The sequence below is a fragment of the Chlorocebus sabaeus genome, chromosome 20, assembly GCF_047675955.1.
Source record: "Chlorocebus sabaeus isolate Y175 chromosome 20, mChlSab1.0.hap1, whole genome shotgun sequence".
NCBI classification, from domain to species: Eukaryota; Metazoa; Chordata; class Mammalia; order Primates; family Cercopithecidae; genus Chlorocebus; species Chlorocebus sabaeus.
Window position 1 is genome coordinate 93,242,754 of NC_132923.1, and position 21,408 is coordinate 93,264,161.

The 21,408-nt window shown below is 47.2% G+C and overlaps 1 protein-coding gene across 4 annotated transcripts in view; it reads right to left on the minus strand.

Moving 5' to 3' along the window:
- KDM4A (lysine demethylase 4A) overlaps nt 1–21,408 on the minus strand; it is a 56,841-nt gene that overhangs the window by 1,402 nt on the left and 34,031 nt on the right. For all 4 annotated transcript variants that reach the window (XM_007979045.3, XM_073007382.1, XM_007979047.3 and 1 more), the window contains 10 exons: nt 20,506–20,626; nt 15,378–15,559; nt 13,352–13,556; nt 12,827–12,903; nt 12,087–12,142; nt 10,293–10,401; nt 9,515–9,700; nt 6,417–6,587; nt 392–511; nt 16–108 (listed from right to left, as the gene is read on the minus strand). In XM_007979045.3, the coding sequence (XP_007977236.1) occupies nt 16–108; nt 392–511; nt 6,417–6,587; nt 9,515–9,700; nt 10,293–10,401; nt 12,087–12,142; nt 12,827–12,903; nt 13,352–13,556; nt 15,378–15,559; nt 20,506–20,626 (1,320 nt within the window). The remainder of the gene's footprint in view (nt 1–15; nt 109–391; nt 512–6,416; nt 6,588–9,514; nt 9,701–10,292; nt 10,402–12,086; nt 12,143–12,826; nt 12,904–13,351; nt 13,557–15,377; nt 15,560–20,505; nt 20,627–21,408) is intronic.

Here is a 21,408-nt window from a genome sequence, read left to right on the forward strand (position 1 = left end):
ACAGAAAATACTCACCAGTCTAGATTTGACTCTCTTGGGAAGCTCTTCATCCAGTGTGTATACATCATCTCTCTTAACCACAAGCTGTGAGCCATCCTCAAACTCCACCTACCAAGGAAACAAAGGCCTTTTGGCTAGGATATCCCTGACTCTTTTCCTGGTTCCCATGCACAGTGGCAGTCTCCTACAGTCAAAGGAAGGAGTTAGCACACTAAAATAAGGACTACCTTACTTCACATTTGGCAGACTGGACACAGGACAGACCCCTAGCTCTGAAAGGGTTACCAGCCTATTAGCTCTCCTAAGAGCAAAGACTTGCCTCTGGCCCAACAGGAAGCACAGAATTAATCAAGCACCCCCCACTCCCTAGAAAGGTAGAACCTATGGATACCTGGTACATTTGGATAGGGTGGGAGGCCACAAACTTGGCTCCATAGACTTGGCCATCTGTCCATCTCACTTGGACCACTTCCCCTTCAGCAGGAGGACCCAACTGGAGACAGTCCTGGCTCTGAGGAAACAGGAAGGAAGGAGGGTGAAAGGAAGGTCCACCTGCACACAAAGGTAACTGTCCTCTACTCAGGGAAGAGTGAACCAGGACAAAGTAACTGTTTTAGAGAGCAAGGCAGCACTCTGGGCTGAAAAATGTTAAAGATCTTGCCAAGTCAAAGTCTGCCCCTATCTCTGCCCTCTCCTGCTTCTAGGTGACCAAAAAAAAAAAAAATCAAGCTATAATAAACTTAGTAAACACAGGAGTTAAGTGCCAGAATCAAGAGTCCTTAAATTCCCTCAACTGTTCCCCTGAGGGTTCTCCAGGGCTCTGCCATGAAAAAATACTAGAACCATACTCAACTATAAGAAATGTTTTTTTCTTGACCAGGCATGGTGGCTCATGCCTGTAATCCCAGCACTTTGGGAGGCTGAGGCAGGCAGATAACGAATTCAGGAGATATAGACCATCCTGGCTAACATGGTGAAACCCTGTCTATACTAAAAACACAAAAAATTAGTCAGGCGTGGTGGCAGGCACCTGTAGTCCCAGCTACTCGGGAGGCTGAGGCAGGCGAATGGCATGAACCCAGGAGCTGGAGCTTGCAGTGAGCCGAGATTGCGCCACTGCACTCCAGCCTGGGCAACAGAGTGAGACTCCAAGATGGAGTCTCCTGGGTTCTAGCAATTCTCCTGCCTCAGCCTCCCAAGTAGCTGGGACAACAGGCACATGCCACCATGCCCGGCTAATTTTTGTATTTTTAGTACAGACGGGGCTTCACCATGTTGGCCAGCCTGGTCTCGAACTCCTGACCTCAGGTGATCTGCCTGCCTCAGCTTGCCAAAGTGGTGGGATTACAGGCATGAGCCACTGTGCCCAACCAAGAAGTATGTTCTTAACAAGAAAGATGAGAAAGGATCACCTACCATGGGACCTGACAAAGTACTTCAGAACTTTTATTCCTTCCAGAAGCAGGTAAGTACCCCAAGTCCTCATCATATTCCCAGCATAGGGCTTGGTATATGGCGGGGAGGTTAACACACAAGCATATTGGCTGAATGAAAGGTCTGATGGACCTGAGAGAAGGTCCTTAGGGACATGGCTTAAAAAATAAAAATCAGAGAGGGGCAGGGCAGTGAGTCTAAAAGGATGTGGATGCTCACAACTGCTCTTACAATCACGCTACCGTTCATTTATTGAGTGGAAACAGTTCCCTACTTATTGACAATTCATTTATTGAATAGGTAATCAGTAAATACATTTTGTATCAATCTAACACTTAGGCATAAACTACAGCCTCCTACACCCAATATCTGAGGTGTTCTAAGATTTAACTACTCAAATGTTTGATATTTGATAAATTGCTTAAGTTCTCTGCAATTCAGTTCCACCTCCTGTAACAGCACTTCTGAAAATGTGGTCTGTGAACCTCTGAGGGGTTCCTGAGACAGTGTCAGGGAGCAAGTGAGACATGACTATTTTTATAATATTAAACTATTAGCCTTTGTCACTGTGTTGTCATTTACCTAGGATAGGTACAACTGCTGGCACCTGAGCGCACATCAAGGCACTGACCCCAAGCTCTAGTAGTTGTTATTGCATTTTTCACCACTGTACACTTGTAATTTAGGAGAAAAGAGCAAAAACTCGATTGCATGTAACAATATCCCTTGATGAAGCAGTAAAAATTATTAATTTTGTTAAATCTGAATCATTGAGTACATGTGTTAAGTCCTCATAAAACACTTTTGGTTGTCTCAAAGAAATATATCTGTGGTGTTTGAGTTGTGAATTACACTAGCTGCTTTGTTCATGGAATACCAGTTTTATTTGGAAAAAAATTACTGGGCCGGGCACGGTGGCTCATGCCTGTAATCCCTCACTTTGGGAGGCAGAGGTAGGAGGATCGCATCAGCCCAGGAGTTTAAGACCAGCCTGGACAACACAGGGGAGATCCCATCTCTACAAAACATACAAAATTAGCCAGGTATGGTGGCACGCGCCTATAGTCCCAGCTACTCAGAAGGCTGAGGATTGCTTGAGCCCAGGAGGATGAGGCTGCAGTGAGCCATGATTATGCCACTGCACTCCAACAGTGATGCTGCGCAACAGAGCGGTACCCTGTCTTTAAAACACTCTATGAAATAAAATTTTAAAAAAGAAAAAAAGTGACTGACAAACTGTGGCTTTTCAGACTTAGGTATGTGGCAGACATCTTCTTGAAAACAAATTAAGTGAACGCCTGTCATGTCAAGGAAAACAAGAGTTGGTATCTGTTGCCAATAATAAAATTCAGGCTTTCAAGCAAATATTAGCATTTCAGAGAAGCGGCATTCACAACTGTGAGCTTGAAGCTTCCCAAAATTCCAAGTTTTTATATTATTAGTGATACTAACAAATGTAATTTTTAAAATATTTATGGCCGGGCACAGTGGCTCATGCCTGTAATCCCAGCACTTTGGGAGGCCGAGGCAGGCAGATCACGAGGTCAAGAGATTGAATCCAGCCTGGACAACATGGTGAAACCCCATCTCTACTAAAAATACAAAAATTAGTTGGGCGTGGTGGTGTACATCTGTAGTCCCAGCTTGGGAGGCTGAGGCAGGAGAATCGCTTGAACCCAGGAGGTGGAGGTTGCAGTGAGCCGAGACTGCACCACTGCACTCCAGCCTGGCGACAGAGCGAGACTCTGTCTGGAAAAAAAAAAAAATTATAATAATATTTAACAACATTTAGGGGCTATCCATAGGCCAGTGCACCAATATTTTCTAAATGACCAATGTATGATGTTATAAAAGGATGCATGGGTGAAAGATCCATTCAGAAGAGACCAATGGGTTTTAGTGTTAACAGTATGAAACGTTCACTGACCTTTCAGATTCCACACTGCAACTAACTTAAGAACCTACCAGGAGCTCACACCTGTAATCCCAGCACTTTGGGAGGTTGAGGCAAGAGAATCGCTTGAGCCCAGGAGTTTGAGACTACCCTGGGCAAGATGGCAAGACCCCATTTCTACAAATAGCCAGGCATGCCTGTAGTCCCAGCTACTCGGGAAGTGCTTGGTCAACAAAGCAAGACATCATCTCTTAAAAAAACAAACAAACAAAAAAAGTTGTTACTTCCATTGAGTTTTGGTGGATGTCAAAGAATAATCATCACAATTACCCGAAAGACTATTAAAATACCTCCCTTGACTGGGTGTGGTGGCTCACGGATGTAATCCCAGCACTTTGGGAGTCCGAGGTAGGCACACTGCTTGAGCCCAGGAGTTTTTAGACCAGCCTGGGCAACAAGGCAAAACCCTATCTCTACAAAAAATTAAAAAATTAGCTGGGCGCCAGTGATAGGCGCCAATAGTCCCAGCTACTTGGGAGGCTGAGGCAGCAGAATCACTTGAGCCGGGTCCAGGTATGCGGAGGCTGCAGTGAGTTGAGATTGCTGCATTGCACTCCAACGTGGGTGACGGGAGTGAAACCCTATCTTAAAAAACAAAAACAAAAAAAAACTTCTCCTTTTTCCAATTACATATCTGTGCAAGGCTGAATTTTCTTCCTATACTTTAACCTAAACAGTGTATCACAATAGATTGAATCAAGAAGTGACATTAAGGTCAGGTGCAGTGGCTCACTCCTGTAATCCCAGAACTTTGGGAGGCCGAGGCAGGAGGATCACGAGGTCAGGAGATCGAGACCATCCTGGCTAACATGGTGAAACCCCGTCTCTACTAAAAATACAAAAAATTAGCTGGGCACGGTGGCGAGTGCCTGTAGTCCCAGCTACCCAGGAGGCTGAGGCAGGAGAATGGCGTGAACCCAGGAGGTAGAGCTTGCAGTGAGCCAAGATCGCGCCACTGTACTTCAGCCTAGGTGACAGAGTGAGACTCCGTCTCAAAAAAAAAAAAAAAGTGACATTAAAGAGATTTGCAAAATTGCAGGAAAATGGCAATCTTTTGTTTTTGTTTTAGAAAAGTTATTTTTAATCTAAAAAAATTGATTGTTTTAAATCAATCTGCTTTAACTTCTAATAAGAATAAATACTTTTAGATGTAACCCAGAGAAACACAGGCTCTTTGGGGTCTCTAACTTGTAGAAAATGGAGTCCTGAAACCACTGTAAGTTAGAGATAATACCACATACTTCTCAGAGTGGGTATGAGAAAATAAAGAGATACTTGAAATAACCACTTAGCATAGCCCCTGGCATGCTGTACCAGCTTAATAAATTACAGCAAGGGCTAGGTATGGTGGCTCAAACTCTTGTAATCCCAGTGGTTTGGGGGCCCAAGATGTGAGGATTGCTTCAAGCTGGGAGTTCGAGACCAGCCTGAGCAACAAAGCAAGACCCTTGTCACTACAAAACATTTAAAAATTAGCCAGGCATGGTTGGATGTGCCTGTAGTCCCAGCTACCTGGGAAGCTGAAGCAGGAGTATCACTTGAGTTCAGGAGTTTGAGATTGCAGTGAGCTATGATATAGCCACTGCATTCCAGCCTAAGTGACAGAGTGAGACCTGGTCTCTCAAAAAAAAATAAGGCCAGGCACAGAGGCTCATGCCTGTAATCCCAACACTTTGAGAGGCCAAGGTGGGCAGATCACTTGAGCCCAGGAGTTCGAGACCAGCCTGGGGAACACAGCAAAAGCCCATCTCTACAAAAAATTAAAAAATTAGCAGGCTGTGGTGGTGCATGCCTATAGTCCCATCTACCAGGGAGGCTGAGGTGGGAGGATCACCTGAATCCAGCAAGTTGAGGCTGCAGTGAGCTGATATTGTGCTACTGCACTCCAGCCTGGGCGTCAGAGTGAAACCCTGTCTCAAAAATAAAATGTAAATAGGCCGGGCGCGGTGGCTCACACCTATAATCCCAGCACTTTGGGAGGCCGAGACGGGCAGATCACGAGGTCAGGAGATCGAGACCATCCTGGCTAACACAGTGAAACCCCGTCTCTACTAAAAATACAAAAAAATTAGCTGGGCGCGGTGGCAGGCGCCTGTAGTCCCAGCTACTCGGGAGGCTGAGGCAGGAGAATGGCACAAACCCGGGAGGCAGAGCTTGCAGTGAGCTAAGATTGCACCACTGCACTCCAGCCTGGGCGACAGAGCGAGACTCCGTCTCAAAAAAAAATAAAAAAATAAAAATAAACAAAATGTAAATAAATGACAGCTATACTACTGCTATGAGTACTACTAATGTCGCCTTTTCTATAAGTCTACCTTATAACCATGAATGTGCTTTTAGCAACTGAGTGACTAATGCGGTATAAACATGGGACAATACCTGATTTATTAAAGGAAAAAATTGTTTCATTCCTCTCTACTTTGGTGGTTAGTCTACCAACTGAAAAGGCAAGGTGGGGGTAGGGGAAACCTGAACTAAATCCTCAATACCAAGCCAGACCTAGAACTGGGTCCGTGGGGGGCCACTGTGTCTCAGGTGTTAATAACATAAGCAGGCCAGCGGTGTCTCCAGGCAGTTTCTACTCAGCCCTAAAGCCCACTGTGAAGAAACAAAAGCAGATTCTATACCTCTACTAAGAGGGCCTGGTAGAAAAGAGTTGGATAATTCTCCTAAAATTACACAGCTACTAGGCAATGAAGCTGGTATTGGCACATTTGATTCCAAAGCCTTGGCTCTCCTATTGCACTAGAATGCCCTCAAGGATAATTTAGACAGCAACAGTTGCAGGTTTCAAGGAATTGCAGAAAATACTGATTCCCAGGTACTTCTAGGGAATATAGGGTACCCTAGCAGCATGCAGTTTTCTTTGCAAGGAAAGACTGGTACAGGTGCTTCTTTCTGTTTGAGGACCAGGTGATGGGACCAGGGACCTGGCTAGAAGCAGCAGGCACACACACACAGTCTGCCAGCCAGACCTTAGAAACATCCCCCATTCCAAACTGCCTGAGAAGCTCCGTGCAGTTATTACCACTATGTCCTCGGGATAAAGATTGTCGCTGAAGGAGCCATCATCAAAGTTGACTTCATAGAAGGTCTCGGTGGTGAGCCTGACCACTTCACACTGGTAGAAGCGCCCGTTCTTATGCTTGCTAATGACTTTCTGGCCTGCAGTGATGCTTTGCAAGGCCCCCTTGGCACGCTGGAAAAAAACAGGCTTCGGTTACTCACACGTGGAATTGGTAGGCCTGGCATATGGAGACCAAGATCAATTAGTTCCTCCTTATCAGGGAAAGAGAAACATGGGAAAGGACAAGTAAAAAGGAGAGAAGACATGGGAGCTAAAACAAGCCTTTCCAGATACCCACCATCCTAGCCAGGACACTGGAAGAGACCAGTACCACATTTTCCTCCATAAATTTAGCTCCTCCCATAAATTTAGCTAGTCCACAACTGGCCCTTATACCACATTGTCTTACCCAGAACCCTCTGAACAACAAGGACTTCTCTGATCTTGCCAAGAACTGATATCAAAGTATGGAAGGAAAGACTCAATAGGTGCCCTGAGGGGCAAAGCTGCACCACATCTTAGCATCGGCATTACCCTCAGGGCTAGGGCACAAAGACTTAGGTTTCCCAGATGTCTCCAGTTACACATGACGAACTGCCCCCCATTCCAAGGGCCCTGCCATTGCCCATCTCTGGTGCCCTCACCATGCCCTTCTCATCCTGAACTTGCCCTTGATGCAAACAAGATCACAAAGCATGTGACAGCCTCATTTCCAAGCACGCCTGCTAGCCTGTCCAGGCACTCTGCCCCAGCCATGCTGGCCCCCCTTGCTGTTCCCTGAATGAGTATGCCACATGTACTGCCACTCAGGGCTTTGGCACTGCTGGTTCTTCTACCTGAGATGCCATTCCCCAGTTACTTGCACACTGACTCCCATCCCAGTGTCAACTTATTGATGCCATTCCTTACTACTTAATCTTCCATTCCCCTTATCTGACTTAATTTTTATCCCTGCACTTCTCACCATCTGCTATACTGTGTATTTACTTGCTTCTATGTATCCTTCAACTATACTGTATGCACCAGAAGGGCAAGGACTTTTTTGTCTTGTTCAGTGGTATAGTCCTGGCACCTAAAACTGTGCCTGGCATATAGTAAGTGCTCAATAACTATTTGAAGAATAAATCAGTGAAAGAAATACTAACTCATCAGTCCCCCCAATTTCCTCATAGCACCAGCAGTCTACAGCTGCCAGCTTAAGCATGTGGAGTACTAATGATTATCACAAAATAACTATTCTATGTATGAAAAAACTCCTATATCCCTATCATATCTGTGACTCGTACTACCTCAAGTTTTTACCTGCGTCAAGGGCAAGTTCACAATGAGAAGGGCATGGTGAGGGCACCAGGGATGGCTATGGCAGGGCCCTTGAGACACTCCGGAGTCTCATTCTCACTAGAATATGTTCCCATTTTCCTAAGGTCCTAACCATACCCCTGACCACCTGTCATGTTCAACATCTTTATGAAAAAGAATGCAGTCAGCCAACCAGGACTTTTCTGCAATCCCAAATGGCAGAGTGAAAAGTTCAGCCTTCTGGGCTGGCCGTCTATCACATTCTTCCTTTGATTATGTATTTACCACATTGTTGTCAAACCTGTATGATCGTCTCTTCTATTAGATTGTAACTCACTCATGGCAGAGCCTTCCCCGACTACGGTCTGGCATCTGACCTGACTACCCTACAGGGACACTCCAGTTTGTGGTACTTAGTGACCACCACACCAGCCCTGCCTTCTCTGTCGAATGTGACCCTCCTTCCTCCCACTGGCTTGCTTCACTTTCTCAGCTGCTTTCACTGGTTCATGCTCTGCTACCTGCTCCTCCCACTGGGAATCTCTGGAGCCCAGTTTCTAATGGGAACTAGATTTAACTATGCTGTTAAATGCTAATAGCCAAATCTTTACCCTCACAGTTACTCTCCAGAATGCTCCAGCGACCTTAGCATTTACTTTCCTCTTTCTCATCCCTCCCTCTCTCCCTTGCAGAGCAACACTGCTTCAACTCAGTTCCTGATTGCAGTTACTAACATCATATTAGCATCCTTCCCATCTCTCAAGGGATTAACCTGAGTCATCTTCAGTATTCACTCCCCCTTTCCTCCTCCTCTCCACTTCTCAACCCACGAGGGTCATCAAATCCTATCAATTCTACCTGTTGGGGGATCTCAAAGTTAAATGTACCCCAAAGCCCTGCCTATGTGTTCCCATTTAAGACCTCACTCTCTCCTAGGCTAACTGGTTTTCTGGCCTCAAATTCTTACTCTGAATCCTCTCTTCAAACACACACCTAAGTAATTATCAAAAACTATAGTTCAGAATCAAAATATTCAGCAAGTTCTCCTCATTAGTGAAGAGAGGTCAGAGTCCTGAGAGTGGCAGTGCAGGGCTTTCATCCTCTGCCGTTGTCCGCCTCTCAGGCATCACACTCCCACACGCCATCACACTCCCATAACCAGTCTTCCATGGTCCTTCTTCCACGACCTGCTCGTTCTGTTTCTGAAGCTCTGCACACAACAGTCTCTGCACACAATTCCTTCTTATTGTTTAAGACCCACTTCAAATGCCACGTTCTACCCAATCCTCTTCGTAGCTCCTCTAGCTACCATTACATGTCACTTTTTCTCTAATCTTTACCATTCAGAGAACTGCAGAAATCTCTACTGTCTGGCAGGTCATGGTTAACTCTTGGGAGCTCTCCCCATTTGTTCTCAACATTTTCAGAGGTTCTGCATGTCCCAGACACTAGGTTAAGTAATAAGGATGCCCAAAGTAATAAGATATGGACCCTCAAGGAGTTTATCCTGATGGTGAGGCAGACAAGTAAAGAGATAATCAAAAGGAATCAACTACAAGCAGTTTGGTGTCACTGGATTATGGAGTACAAGGCAGGGAGTGGAGATGGACAGGGGCCATCTCTCAATCTCTTAACTCATTAGCACTCTTCATAATGCAGAATGCTTGAGGAAATTGTTCCTGACACAATAAATGGAAAACATGCAGAGAAAATGATCATGAAAAATGTCAAAAGGATTCTAGAATGGCACCCTCTCTCACCTCCAAATTAGGAATCTTGTGCCGAAAGCAGGTAATGAAGACCACAAAAGGCCAGTCGTCAGGCTGCATCATCACACCGGCAGCCTGGGCGCAGCTCACGTGGAAGGCAGTTGGGCAGCGGCCGTGAGAACACTGCACACAGCAGCCAGCAGTTCTTTTCCTCCGCTTCTTACAGAAGATACATTTCTATAGCACAGGGGAAGAAAACCAGTGATTGCAGGAACTGACACTACAGCTTCCTCTGTCCCTCCCAAATGCAAGGTCAAGCAAGCAAGAGTCCTTCCCAAAATACAAGGACACACCAGCCTGCTCTAATCCAGGTCTGGTTACAACTTTATCCACCAAGAAATTTTTTTTTTTTTTTTTTTTGAGACAGAGTCTTGCTGTGTTGCCCAGGCTGGAGTGCAGTGGCACAATCTCGGCTCACTGCAACCTCTGCCTCCCGGGTTCAAGCGATTTTCCTGCCTCAGATTCCCGAGGAGCTGGGATTATAGGTGCACACCACCACTCGGCTAATTTTATATTTTTAGTAGAGTTGGGGTTTCACCATGTTGCCCAGGCTGATCTTGAACTCCTGACCTCAAGTAATCCACTTGCCTCGGCCCCACAAAGGGCTGGGATTACAGGCATGAGCCACCACACCTGGCCTCCACTAAGGAATCTAACCACAGAGTGAGAATCACAAACTCTAACCAAAACCAAGGGACAGAGGGGGTCCCTGTTCTCTTCTACCCAGGTACTTGTAAGTCGGGAAATCCTGTAGTCTACAAACACTTACCAGTTTGAAGCGGGGCAGGGGGATTTTGCTCACATCCACCGGACTTCTTTCTGCAATGTTGACAAACCTTGCTTCCAGAATTGCCACAGCACATGAAACGTGGACCCACCTGCCAAAAGGCAAAGGCTACCTCAGTCACCTCTGGGCCCAAAGCTCTGTGGCCTTCTCTTCTCATGTGGGCCTGCTGACAGTGCTTCCTCCCTCACCTGGGTGACCACTGACTCCCACCAGCACGTGCCTGGGACCCAGGACAGTGAGAACCAGAACCGTCTCTCCTCTGAGTATGTGGAAGCAGTGTCACCCCCACTGCTGTCACTGCCCACTGCCCTAGGTTAGCACAGGATCATGCTTCTTATGCCACTCACTCACTGTCTGTTGAAAAATGAGCAGAGCCGCAGGCTAATGGTATATAGCAGGTTTCAGGGAGTGAGAATAAATTGGAGAGCTCTATGCAGACCTCTTTACCACAGGACCCAAGTGCTTCCTGAAAACATCCCCGGCTGTGCCCCAATCTGCCAGTAATCACAGCTCTCTCTCTTGGCCTCTGCCCAAACCTCTCCCCCAGGCTGAAATGACCTCTCCCTTCTGCTCCCTTTTTCCATAGCTGACTCACTCTTTAATCCTTAAGGTTTTACCCAAGCCCCACTTACTCTGAGAGGTCTATTCAACGGACATCCTTAAGAACTAAAGTAAGTTTTGGACATGTTGAGAAACTAGCATGCACCAAGAGGAAAAGAATAAAATGGTGACAACTCTTAAAACCATGCTACATGAAAACCTACAGCAGACAACACGGGGGCTCCATGAAGCTGTCTGCAGTACTAGTGGAGCTGTCTTTTTAGGAACGGATTTGTTCTGGGTGGCCCTGGAGGGGAAGAACAGGCATTCAGAGGTAAAGGTGAGAGGTTCAAGCAGAGCCATTTCCACTCCAAGTAAGAATGTTCCCAGCACTATCCTGTGATTGTGAGGAACACAGTGACCTCAAATAATGGCAGCAAGTGCCTTTGAAGGAGCAGAAGCAGCAAGCAGAGTAGCCATCTCTCAGGGACAGCATGACAGGGACTCTTGAGGGCAAGCAGCTGGACTGAACATGTGCTGCAAGTTGCCACGGGATTCTACTTGGAAGCAGGATACTCAGCACTGACCTGCATGCTCCACGCCCTAAACAGCCAGCTCTTCCAGATCAGAAACCTCATTCATCTTACGTTTCCACCTCAGAACAACCAAGCACATGTCTAAGCACAAAGATTCACTCCATAAAAATGAGCTGCCCAACAGCTGAGAAGCCCAGAAACTTCAGTAGATTTGGTTCCATAGTGGGTGGGCCTGTCTGAGCTCTCCTCAGTGTCCTCCTTGAGCACACTCGCCTCATTCCAAACAGCAGGTCTGAGCCAGGGAGTTTGCCATGTGGAGAAGTGCTTGCTAGCCCGTGGCCGCCTCTGCGCACCAGCGCCAGCTGTGACAAGGTGAATGTCCTCACTCCAGCCTACACAGTCCCTGCACATCACCTTCACAGCCTTCATATGCTCATGAGTCCATTCTTAGAGCCTCCAAAGGAGGATGTCACTGACATCTCTGCTGCAGAGGAGCAGCTGGAGTTGGAAAGTCTGGGACTGCTTGGCTCCCTTAGCATTCCATTTTTAAAATGAGTCTTGGAGATGCTATTCCAGCTCCACACAATGTGCTTCCCAAATCCTCATCAGTCATTCAGAAGAACAGCTAGTGCCCTCACAAAGACACTGTGTGCTTCAGAACTGAGCCTGTGCATTCCAAGGCACTGCTCAGGAAACTTACCTGTCATCATTTGCTCTCTGCAGGGCCCCTCCTCGTAATGAGCATAAACAGCAGTCCTGCCAAGAAAGGAGAGGGAGGAAAAAGTGGTTAACACCAAGTCATTAACATTCAATCTGCTCTCCCCTGGACCTGCTTTAGGCAACTCCTCCACATAAGAAAGCAGCATAATAGCATGTGGGGCTTCACCCAGGCAGCCCCTGCACCAAGACGCCCTGTCGGAAGGAGAGGCCACTCAGGGCTAAAGTGTGCCAAGTATTCGCATGACTTCGTATAATCCTCTTCACTGTTACTGCTAATAACAACTCTTAGCAAAGTCATGAAAGATACTTTGCTCAAACTAGAGGCACGACAGGGATCTGACTGCTTCTTTTGTGGGCTAGGTACAGCCAGGTTCCAGGGGTACAGTGAAGAGAAAACTGCACAATGAATCATCTGAGCCCCTTTCTGAGGCTCCACCTCAAAATGGCTAAATTCTTTTAAGGGAGTTACTGTTCTTCCCACAGGAAGAGCACTAGTTGGTCGTCACATAATGGAGCTAACACAGCGTCCAGACTCCGTTAAGTGGGCAGCAACCACTCTCACTGTCATAGGATTTACTCTCACGATACTTGCTCTCTGACATCACCGCATACCAGACCCTATGCAGACTGCTGGGAATACTGAGTCCGACATGAAATCGTCCAGCCCTGAATATGCACCAAGACTTACGGTGAAGACAGTAACCATGTGGGATCACTCACCTCCTCTAGGGCATTGGCTGAACAGCGAGAACACATCCAGTCTTCAGAAGCCTTTGCAGGGGGGACCCCATAGCAACCTAACAGGGACACCAAGATGAGCATATTAAACCCAATGGTCAGAGTCAAAAGGGAGATTTGCAATTCCTTTCCATATACCACCTCCCAAAGCTACAACCAAATCTCACAGAAACCCCTTAGTTTTCTTTAGTCTGAGTCCCCAGGGCTCAGGCATATAGTATGGCTCAAAGTCTCAAAACGTCAGAAACTGTAGATTCACTGGTACAAACACCTAGTAAGTGGCAGGGACTAATCCCTTTCTGCTATCTGCAAACAAGAGGATGGCACAGAGATGCCTAGTGCCAGTATGGACCCCTGGAGACACAGAAAAAATCAGCTAGCAACAGACTCTCCCAATAAAACATCAACAATCTTTTAGGGGCTAGGAGGCCAGGAGGTAGCAAGAACTTCCAGCGGGCAGGCCCATACTCTTGGGACAGGACACACAGAAAGGTGAGCAGCACTCACTGGCATGGACCCGGACGCTGCACTTCTTGCAGGAAACCAGTATGCTGGTGCCATCTTCCTCAAGGTAAGGAGTAGAAAGGTTGATGTCCGTGCTGCAGCCAGTCGAAGTGAAGCACATTTCCGGAATCAATGGCTTGGTCCTCTGCTTCTGGGGGGCTAAATCTGAAGCATTTCCGCAGTTCTGAGTAAAGCCTCCAAACTCAACCTAAGGGGAAAGAACAAGTGTACACCTCAGTGAGCACATGCCTATGCTCTTAGCCTTCCACCTGCTCTGTCAGCAGAAAGCTGGCTCTCTTACCGATCTGACTATGGCTACAGCTCCCGGGTGCACAGCCATTATCCCGGAGCTGCTAATTGAAGTTACCTCTAATGACTCAAATTCAATTTCTCACAGCAGCATCATACAAAGACCCCTAGGGGACAGCTGAGAAAAGGGATCAAGGTAAGAGGCAACTGGGATTTCAGTCTTCCCAAAGCAAGTGGTAATAAAATGCAGAGAGGCCAGGCGAGGTGGCTCACGCCTGTAATCCCAGCACTTCGGGAGGCCAAGGCAGGTGGATCACCAGAGGTCAGGAGTTTGAGACCAGCCTGGCCAACACTGTGAAACCCCATCTCTACTAAAAATACAAAAATTAGCTGGGCGTGGTGGCACATGCCTGTAGTCCCAGCTATTTGGGAGGCTGAGGCAGGAGAATTGCTTGAACTGGGGAGGCAGAGGTTGCGGTGAGCTGAGATCACATCACTGCACTCCAGACTGAGACTCCATCTTTAAAAAAAAAAAAAAAAAAAAAAGCACTGAAATGTTAGCAGCTAGGCTGCTACTGTGGGCTCCCTTATGTGCTACGCCGTGCAGTGACCCCACCCGGGGAGTGTACCCAGAGCAGATGCTCCTAATAGGCCAGCACTAATTGCCTCTTGTGGTGCCTGTTAGCAGGTCACCTGAGCTGCAGCACTGTTACATGGCTGGAGCCCCACCTGTGTGATTCCTGGCTCAGGGTCCCACCAGGAAGAACTTATATCCACATACTTCCCTTGGCAAACTATACTGATTGCAAATATCTGCTGGATGGCACCTGCATCCCCATTCCAAGGATGAGGCCCAAAAAGATGTCAACCCCAGAGCCTATGCCATTTGTGAAGCTCCTACTTAGTAGATCTGCTTATAGTAAGAACCCAGCCATTCACTCCCCTCATAGGCAAAGGCTTTGGTTTTGCTTTTTGTCAATGGAAAGATTTAGCGAGTTCCTAATCCAAAGTGTGTTGGTCTGAGGTTCTATTTTCAGCAAGCATGAATCGAGGGCCCTGCCAGCCTCAGCAGTAGCCATGCTACTTTAACCACGAGATCAAGTTAAGGACCACTTATCTACCTGCCACGCTGTGCAGGTCCCAGCTGAGACTGAGCTGGTCCCCTGGCACCTGCTGCTGTGAATGCCTTCCTGGCATCCTAGAGCTGGACCCAAAGAGATCTATCAGTGAATCCATAGATGCCCCAGAGTATGAAGCACACAGCTGAGCTCAGCAGTCTTGCTTCCCAGTCCCTCCTCACATATCGGGCCCTTGCTTCTACCCCTCCCAAGTTCCTTCTGCTACTGGCAACACCCATTGTGGCAATGGGAAAAGAAAAACAACATTAGAGGATCTGGTTTTTTAGCTGAAGTTCAGACTGTGGTAAAGAAATTAGTTCTCCACACTGGCCAGGACTACAAACCACTTGGCAGGAATAACCACGGACCAGAATAAGAAAAATGCAGATTGCTCTGCAAACAATGATGTCTGTGGTGAATGCATGTGCAAAGGGGAGCCTAAGCCCACCCTCAGCTCATCTCCAAAGCATTCTCAATTGAAACCTACGTTGCTGGGTTATCTGCCTGGAGAAGACTGACCAATACACGGATGGGGCAGAGAATGCCAGAGATGGAGGTGGCCTTTCCCAAGACAACCAGTGACAAGCTATATACTCACAATTAAATCTAGCTTCCCTCTGATTGCTGGTCCTGGGTAAACAGAGTGCATGAAGCTGGCTTACCTGATGGTAAGTCTGGAAGATCATACAGACAGCGCAGTGAGGGGCCTGCTGGGCCATGGTCTCATTGAATTCCTTCTCAGCCTCAAAGTTTGGAGGTCGGTTCTGCCACAGTTGGCTCAGAGGCTTGGCCCAGGCCTCTGTCTCCTCAGCCTCTTCCTCAGGGGTCAGCTGTTCAGATGTCTCTAGCGGAAGAAACAGAAATGTGAGTCAGCACCAACCATGCACATGTGTGGCTCTGCCTGGAGAGCAGATGAGTTCAACTAGGACTCCTGGTCCTAGGTTTGGACCAAGGGTGACTCTTGGATTCCTAAGGATGATAAAGGCAAAGGATGGAAGAACTGTCAGTAGACTCCTTCAGTATCTTGATGATGTGTAGGGAGTCCTGCCAGTACCCCATTCCCTGGCCAAACTGACTCATGACCTCCAGTCTTCCTCCTGTCCCATGAGCTCAGCTTACTCTGCTCTCCCTTAACAGCTGCCACATTCAGCCCCTCTGCCCAAGGACAGCAGAATGAAGCACCATCTTGCCAGAAACCATCTTATTTGCTGCCTCCAAAATGTCAGCCTGTTAAGTCCTTTACCTTTTAGAGTTTTCCCTTTAGTGCAGCTAAACAAGGAAGGAAAATAACAGGGAATTGGCAAAGCTTAAAAGTTGTAATATCATGGTCCTTGGCCAGCACTTTCCAGCTTCCTCTGGAAAGGTCAGGGGTATGTACCTATTCTGGACAAGGCTCCCCAACCCCTCCTAGCTCTGCCTCAGAAGAAAGCAGAGCTACATGTCCAAGATGATTCCTCTTCCCAGCCACAACATGTGATGTCCTGACGCTGGCAAACAATATCCTGCAGGCTGAATCCAGCCCACTCGGGAAGTTAAGAACTGTTTTTACATCTTTGTGATGGGGTCTCGCTATGCTGCCCAGGCTGGAGTACAGTGGCTATTTACATGTGCGATCATAGCCCACCACAGCCTCAAACTCCTGGACTCAAGTGATCCTCCCATCGCAGCCGCCCAAGTAGCTTGGATTACAGGCACATGCCACTGCACCCAGCTTTGTTTTTACATTTTCAGCATTGGGGCTTAAAAAAAAAAAAAAAAAGACAGTGACAACCACAGAGACTAATGAGGGCTGTAAAGCCTAAAATACTGACTTCCTGGCCCTTTATATATCCCTGGTCATGACAGATGGTGTCTCCTAGGTACGCTAGACAGCAGAACATACAACTCATCAGACTTCACCAAGGCCTGGGAAGGAAAAATCCCCTTTGGGTGCATCTTCCTACAAGAAAGGGACATACTGCTGAGTGGAAATCAAAAAAAGTTTGCTCACAAAACTCATATAAGTGATGAAGGTGCACATTTCCCAGTTCTTCCTAAATCAGTAAAACACAGGCATAGTCCACGAGCTCCCAGCAGAAACAAGGAAACAGAAACAGGGAAGTAAAGGGAACGCCAAAATTCTAAAGGTTATGAGTAAATGAGGGCAGTCTTTGGTAGATGTCCAAAATGTTTCTCCAGATGCTCTATGCGAGGGAGGTATGAGAAGCTACAGTTGCTATGCCCTTCTTTGGCAAGTGTGACCAAGCAAGGCCCAAGTATGCGGCCCCTAAATGGAGACTGGCTCTGTGCCAGCCCCATGACATGGAGCATCCTAGGGGATCCCTGCATCTCGCTGTGAGTGGCATCATCAGTCCTCAGCTATGACCCTCCTTCTTCCCAAACAGAAGTGCTTTCTCAAAGGCCCCTGAAATCTGTTCAAAGCAGCCAAGGAGAGCTCTGGTCTGTACTTCCATTAGGTGCCTGTTTCTTCATTTCTGGCAACTGCAGCTCAGTGCAGATAGTTTTCTACACTGCCCTCACAGTCATGTTTAATCTGAAGGCATCTGGCAGCTGCCATTGTGCGCCACCTCAGTGTACCCTAAGGACACCAACGCAGACAATGAAAATCAACCCCTATATGCCCCATCGTTCAGTTGCAATCAGGAGCCGTGGTGCCCAGAACCCAAGCACAGATTTTTTTCGTTATCCTGGCCAAACGAGTGACCAAGATAGAATGGAAGAAACAGGAACAGACAGGCAGGCTCACACTCACAACTAAAAAATTAACACACTGACATCTGTTCCATTTACAAAGCCAAAAGTGGCCCCAGATCATTCCATTTGTGAATACTGAATGATGAGGGAAAGTGTTCACTACGTTAAGTGAAAATTGCAGGAAGCAAAATTACAGTTTACATACATAAAATTTCATTGAGCTGTACAGTTAAAATGTGTGCATATCACTGAAATGTTATGCTTGAATTGAAATTTTTTTAAAGTAGGGGGAGGGGCATACAACACTAAAGAAACATAACTTCCAAATACAGTATGTGACCTTAGCTTGATTTATATTAGAGTTCAAAAGAAATAACTATAAAACACATTCTTGGGACAAGGACGGAAAGATGGTCATGGACTGAAGATTAAAGGATAATATGGGGCTGGGCGTGGTGGCTCACACCTGTAATCCCAGCACTTTGGGAGGCTGAAGTGGGGAGATCACTTGAGGTCAGGAGTTCAAGACCAGCCTGGCCAACATGGCAAAACCCTGTCTCTACTAAAGATACAAAAATTAGCCAAGAGTCGTAGCACACGCCTGTGATCCTAGCTATTTGGGAGGCTGAGGCAGGAGAATCACGTGAACCCAGGAGGCAGAGGTTGCAGTGAGCCAAGATCACGCCACTGCACTCCAGCCTGGGCAACAAAGTGAGTGAGACTCTGTCTCAAAAAAAAAAAAACACGAAACAAAAAAAGTAGGGGGAAGTTGTGTATTATCTCAACTGCATTATTTTAAAAAGATATACATGGACATACTCTAATATCTGACTAGAAAAGTCAAGAAGATAATACGTTAATATATTTATAATGGTCATCTTTGAAGGGTAATTTTGTATTCCTCTTGATAACTTTTCCAGTTTCCTAAAGTCTGTATTGCTTTAAACCAATCGGGAGATAGGCTGGTGCTACCCAGAGAACCTGAAGTTTCTGTCTGGGCTGGAGTAAGAACACAGAGAACTTTCTAGGACCTGACTCAGGGTCCTGCCACACTTCTGAATGGAGGACAGAAGGGATGTTCCCCACCCTGTTTATCATGATCTTTTTTTTTTTTTTGGTGGTGGTGGTTGTTGTTATTGAGACGGAGTCTTGCTCTGTCACCCAGGCTGGAGTGCAGTGGTGTCATCTCGGCTCACTGCAAGCTCCGCCTCCCAGGTTCAAGCCATTCTCCTGTCTCAGCCTCCTGAGTAGTTGAGACTACAGGCGCCCACCACCACACCCGGCTAATTTTTTGTCTTTTTAGTAGAGATAGGGTTTCACCATGTTAGCCAGGATGGTCTTGATCTCCTGACCTTGTGATCCACCCGCCTCAGCCTCCCAAAGTGCTGGGATTACAGGCGTGAGCCACCACGCCCAGCCATATCATGATCTTTCTACTTAAACAAAAAAAAAAGGCAGAGATGGGGCACTGATCAGGAAGGAGAGGACCAGGTAGGACAGGGCCTGACGTTAGTCAAGAGTAACAAGTACAATTGACTCTGCTCTCCTTGAGGGTACCAGGGCCCAGTCACCAACTGAGCTGGAGCTGAGGCTCGGCAGTGCTGATCTTCCTGGATCTCTGGGCTCCAGGTAGCACAGGAGACCACTCTCCACTGATGTCAATGCACCCTGAGCTTCAGTGCCACATTTCCTGGTTTTCCTTACACATGTCTGCTTATCCTGCTTCTCTGCCTCCTTCACAGGCTCCCTTCCCTCCTCTGTCCACCTAGCCCCAGCCTCTGCTCACCCACCTTGGTCCCCTCCCCAAGAGCGGCCTCATTATTCCAACAATTGTATCAAATGTCACCTCAGTGCCAACTCCTAAGTCTACGTCCTCCACAGACACTGAACTCAGGTTTCCCCAACCAAAGCTACAAACCAGGGAGGCACTCAACTCATCCTCCTCAACTACCATCCTCATAGCTCCACAGCCAGTCACCAAATCCAGTTGATTTTATCTTCCAAATATATTCCCTACCACCACCATCCTACTTCAGACCTTCATATTGCAGACAGACCATTATGGAAGCCCATGTGGTCCTCTCAAAGCCATCCTCAAGATGCCAGCACTAGGAGTGATCTTTTCTAAAGGAGTCTAAATGACCATGTCATTCCTCTGCTTGAAACGTGTCACTGGCTCCTGGATGCCAGTAAGACAAACTCCTCACTCTGGCCTCCATGATAATGCTCTCCAGGATCTGGTCCCCCTCCTCCTACCCCACCTATCACTCCCTGGCCTTGCCCTCCAGCTCTAGCCACACTGAGCTGACTAGAGTTCTCTGACTACAGCCTCCTGCTCCTCTTCTCCAAGGCATGCTGTCCTTCTGCCCCAGAGTAACACCTCTTTTTTTTTTTTTTTTTTGAGACGGTGTCTAGCTCTGTTGCCCAGGCTGGAGTGCAGTGGCGCGATCTCGGCTCACTGCAACCTCCGCCTCCTGGGTTCAAGCAATTCTCCTGCTTCAGCCTCCTGAGTAGCTGGGACTACAGGCATGGGCCATGACACCCGGCTAATTTTTTGTAATTTTAGTAGAGATGGGGTTTCATGTGTTAGCCAGGATAGTCTCGATCTCCTGACCTCGTGATCCGCCCGCCTTGGCCTTCCAAAGTGCTGGGATTACAGGCGTGAGCCACCGCGCCCAGCCGCCTCTTCTTTCTTGAGATCTGTTCACCTGTCCAGTTTCCCCACTACGCTGTGAGTGTCTTGAAGGCACAGACATATCTTAGTTATCTTTGCAGCCACATATCCAGCACAGGGCTTTGCATCACTGACAGGAGTTTCTATCTTGAAAAATCAGCCGTGTACCTCCCAGGAAAAGAAAGGAAAAAACCTGCCTGCAATTATCCCCTATTAAGGTACACTGCAAGATACTAAAACTTATAATGAAATCTGGTTAGTGAATTAGATATAAGGAAATCCAGTCCTCTCTATGGAAATCTGGAAGAGCAGCTAAGCCACAGGCCCACCCTTATCTGTCAGCTTGGCCTTCTGATGTCCTGTCCTGTCAAGTCTAATGTGGTGAGCTGCTTTCTTCCTGGTGAAGGAAAAACAACACTTACCATCATCACTGACACACTCCTGCAGCACAAGTGGGTGATGGCGGGGGAGCTTGCTTAAAGGCTGACGGCGTCCCTTGGACTTCTTATTCTCCTCCAGGGAAAACATGTATTCATCCGCAACCTAGGCAAACCAGAAGAAATTAAATTGGTCTTGTCTCCACTTGAGAGACAGCACAAGTCACCCTTACAATGAAAACCAAAGGAAAGAGAGGGACACAGAGAAACAAAAAGACACATAAAACCAAACACAGAAAATACCTGTCTTAGAAAAAGCCAAGTGACAATACCACGTACCAAACTAGTCTGAACCAGGATTATGTAAATTTGGGGGAAAACCCAAGTGTGGTTCTTGGCCTTCTCAGGAGCAGCCTGAAACAAATGTACCAAAAACAAGCCTGCTTCCACTCTGAGAGCCATGCCCCGTCCCTTAAGCTCACTGCCATGAGACTACCGAGGTGGCCCAAGTGAGAGAGCCCCCAAGGAGTCTAGGCACCCCTTTCCTTGGCCCAGTAGGTCAACAGTACCTGTTACAATGTGCCAGGCAGCTGGGCCACCCAGGAGTGTCTAGGGGACACCCAAAGGGGTGAGCAGCAGCTAACCTATTAAAAGTAAAATAGGCCACCTTCTCCTTATACACTGCCAGGACTTCAGCTCTAGCAGATACTGTTCATTCCTCAGTTAGCTGCTGCTTCTCCAGGGGAGAACATCAGCAAGGACGGAAAGTGCATCTGAAACTCTGGCCTGGCTGCAAAGGGAAAGGTTGATTTAACACTGCATTTACATAATGTCAGAGCAAATGTAACTAGATTTAAACATACAGGATTGACTCAGAAACACTACAGATGGGTTTCTTTCTAATCAACATATTTAAAACTGGTTACACTGACATTAGGAGACGTAGGG